This window comes from Neofelis nebulosa, chromosome X, assembly GCF_028018385.1.
Source record: "Neofelis nebulosa isolate mNeoNeb1 chromosome X, mNeoNeb1.pri, whole genome shotgun sequence".
Taxonomy (NCBI): Eukaryota; Metazoa; Chordata; class Mammalia; order Carnivora; family Felidae; genus Neofelis; species Neofelis nebulosa.
The window spans coordinates 107,136,574-107,139,935 of NC_080800.1; the positions used below are offsets into that span (position 1 = coordinate 107,136,574).

The 3,362-nt window shown below is 37.1% G+C and overlaps 1 protein-coding gene across 1 annotated transcript; it reads left to right on the plus strand.

Annotated features, from left to right (window-relative positions):
- The first annotated feature begins 1,606 nt into the window (after positions 1-1,606).
- LOC131502472 (coiled-coil domain-containing protein 169-like) lies at positions 1,607-2,490 on the plus strand. The gene has a single exon (XM_058713249.1). The coding sequence runs from the start codon at positions 1,704-1,706 to the stop codon at positions 2,346-2,348; it is 645 nt and encodes a 214-aa protein (XP_058569232.1). The 5' UTR covers positions 1,607-1,703; the 3' UTR covers positions 2,349-2,490.
- Positions 2,491-3,362: the final 872 nt, after the last annotated feature.

Here is a 3,362-nt window from a genome sequence, read left to right on the forward strand (position 1 = left end):
AAAATCAGAGAAGACTTGTAAACTGCCTGAACTTAGAATGAGTGTACCAACACATGCACAGATTCCCTAGGAAAAGGGTGGAAACCTTGTAGGCTCAAAGTGTTTAAGGAAAATATTTGGCAAACAATTGACTGATCACTAAGCTATGATGACCAAAGGATGAAACCTAGGTGGCTAGGCTTAAAAATAAGAACAAGAATTTTAAGAGGAAAAAAAACTGAGCAAAGATTCCAGTTGTCACACACTGCAGGAGAAATAGACACTACGTAATTAGTCCAAGCACATCACTGAACAAAACCAAAGAAATATAGTGCATTATACAAAATAAAAATAAAGCAACAAAGAAACAAGGTGTAGCCCAACAGGAAAAAAAAATCAGCTCATATAAACTGTCTGCAGGAGGTCCTCTATGATAGATTTAGTACATAAAGACTTCAAATAAGCTATTTTAATATGTTTATCAAAGAACTCAAAGAAGATATGTTTAAAGAATTAAAGGAGGGGCGCCTGGGTGGCGCAGTCGGTTAAGCGTCCGACTTCAGCCAGGTCACGATCTCGCGGTCCGTGAGTTCGAGCCCCGCGTCAGGCTCTGGGCTGATGGCTCGGAGCCTGGAGCCTGTTTCCGATTCTGTGTCTCCCTCTCTCTCTGACCCTCCCCCGTTCATGCTCTGTCTCTCTCTGTCCCAAAAATAAAATAAAAAACGTTGAAAAAAAAAAAAAAAGAATTAAAGGAATGTGTGATGACAACAACTCATCACATCGGAACATTAATAAGGAGATATGAGGGATGTCTGGGTGACTCAGTCAGTTCAGCATCCAGCTCTTGATTTCAGCTCAGGTCTCACGGTTTGTGAGATCAAGCCCTGCATTGGGCTCTGCGCTGTCAGCTGCTTGAGATTGTCTCTCTCCCTCTCACTCTGCTCCCCTCAACAAATAAACTTTTTTTTAAATAATGAGATATGAATTATAAAAAAGAAATGAATAAAAATTCTAGAGTTAAAAAGCATAACAACTGAAATGAAAAATTCACTCAAGGAGCTCAACAGCAGATTTGAGCAATAGAAGAAGGAATCAGCAAACTCAAAGGTAGATCAATAGACACTATCCAGTCAAAAGAACAAAATGTAAAAAGCATGAAGAAAACTGAAGAAACTTGAAGGCCTGTGAGACACCATCAAACACACCGCATATGTATAATGGGAGTTCCAGAAGAGAAAAAGAAAAAAAAGGGGCATAAGTATATAAGGAAATCATGAGTGAAAAGTTCACAAATTTGATGAAAAACAATCTACACACCCAAATTAACTCCCTACATCCAATCTACATCCACATTCAATGAATTCTGAGTCGTACAAATCCAAAGATATTTATAGCTAGAAAGATCATTGTCAAACTGTTGAAAGTCAAAGCCAAAGAGAAAAATATGAAAACAGCAAGAGGAAAATTACATATGATATACAAAGGAACCACAATGACATTAACAGCTGATTTCTCATCGGAAACAATGGAGATAAGAAGGTGGTGTTATGACATATTCAAAGTGCTGGGGGAGAAAACTACCAACTAAGAATTCTAGGAGTCAGTTCACCACGGCAACAGCTTATGACAACACTTTCTTCTTCCCAGCTTCTGGGTGTCCCTTCAGGTCTTCTGCTGTAAGCTGTGCTGAGGGGAAGGGTGTGGGAGGTCTCTGACCTCACACCATGGGGGATGGAAGAGGTGATAACTTTGAAAGTAGGGACATTGACTGCCTTAAATTGGAGTTAATGGAAGAAATCCACATGAGAGACTTAGTACAGCTTTCGATACTTGAGTTAAGACAGGAGATAGTGAAACTGGAAGCCAAACTCAATATTGAAAATAAAGGTGGTGAATGGAAAACACGTTATGAAGTCCAACTTGGACTGAATGATCATCTAGTAAAGCAAATTGCTACTCTCAAAGAGAAAATGGAAAAACTCCGTGGAGATCCTTCAGATAGACTATCTTCTATTCGTGTCTATGAGCGAATGTCAGTGGAATCCTTAAATACATTACTTAAACAGTTAGAAAAAGAAAAAAGGAGTCTTGAAAATCAAGTGAAAAACTGTGCACTTAGATTGGAACAAGAGTCAAAGGCTTACCACAAAACCAGTGATGAATGCCGTACGTACCTAGCTGAAATGTCTCAGATCTCTAGCTCACACGAAGTTTCTAAAAGGCAACAGATGGATCAACTTCATAGAATGAAACAGAATCATGTGAAAACAGGAAGATGTAATCCAACTAATCAGAAGATAGTAAATGCCAAGAAAGGACAAGCAAAAAAGATTACAAGATCAAACCATTTTCCAAAACTCAATCTGTGATTTCAAAACTGGGTGGATTTCTACCTCTTCCCTTTCTTCATCTGTAATATTCAACTCATGAAGTTAATGTTCAGCACATTTTGGGGGTAATGAAATAATTTTTTTTTAAAAGAGCCATTAAACTTCTTTGGCTCCTCTTCCAGATGTCCGTTCCTTTCTCTGCATGACAGTAATTTTCTTAGTAATTTAGTTTAGTTTTGAAAATTCCTCTGGAAAGTAATTTTAGTGACCCTAATATATCTAACAGCAGCACTTGTGATTCTTAAAAAAAAATCCTAGGGAACCTGAAGATTGTCATCATTACACTTGCTTTTAATAATCTATCCATGATATGCTTTGATGGTAACATTGCTATTGTATTTGGTTTCTAGTCGGCTGTAATCTGATAATATGAGTTCCCCAAAACTTTTTGCTATTTTAGGTTATATAATGCTCATTTTTTTAGCCCAAAGTTTAAACAAAGCTGCAAATCAGATGCATTTTAAACTTTGACTTGAAGTATCATGGTATTGCGGAAATAGCCTTCAATCAAATATCAGCTTGTTGTAGCCCCACTCTGGCATGAATTTATGAGATTTGGGGAAAATCCCTTTACCTCATCTTTATTTCTTGTACCTGTAAAATGACTGAGGCAAACTCTGCAACTTCTAAGCTTTCTTACCATTCTAGAAAACCAACACTTACTCAACTACAGGATCCCGCCATATAGCACATGGCAAATTCAGTCATTTTTGTGATGTTTATTAATTCATAGTGATGACCTTATTTTTTGGACCAAACATGGCAAGTGTCCACAATATTCAAGCCTAGAAGTGGACATAGAATGAGGATAGGATAGGAGAGCATTCTTTTAAAGCATTTATAAAATTTATTATATTCTCCTATTCATGATTAGACTGTTTTTGTAACTGTCACATAGGTCTGGAATACACATATAATTTATTTGCTCAACTTAATAAGTGAATTTAAATTCCCAGAAATCACCCAATGATCAGTATAGTTTTTAGCTAATGG

What these genes read in the sequence shown, in the direction of transcription:
- LOC131502472 (XM_058713249.1), top strand. Translation starts at nt 1,704, where the DNA reads ATGGGGGATGGAAGAGGTGATAACTTTGAAAGTAGGGACATTGACTGC.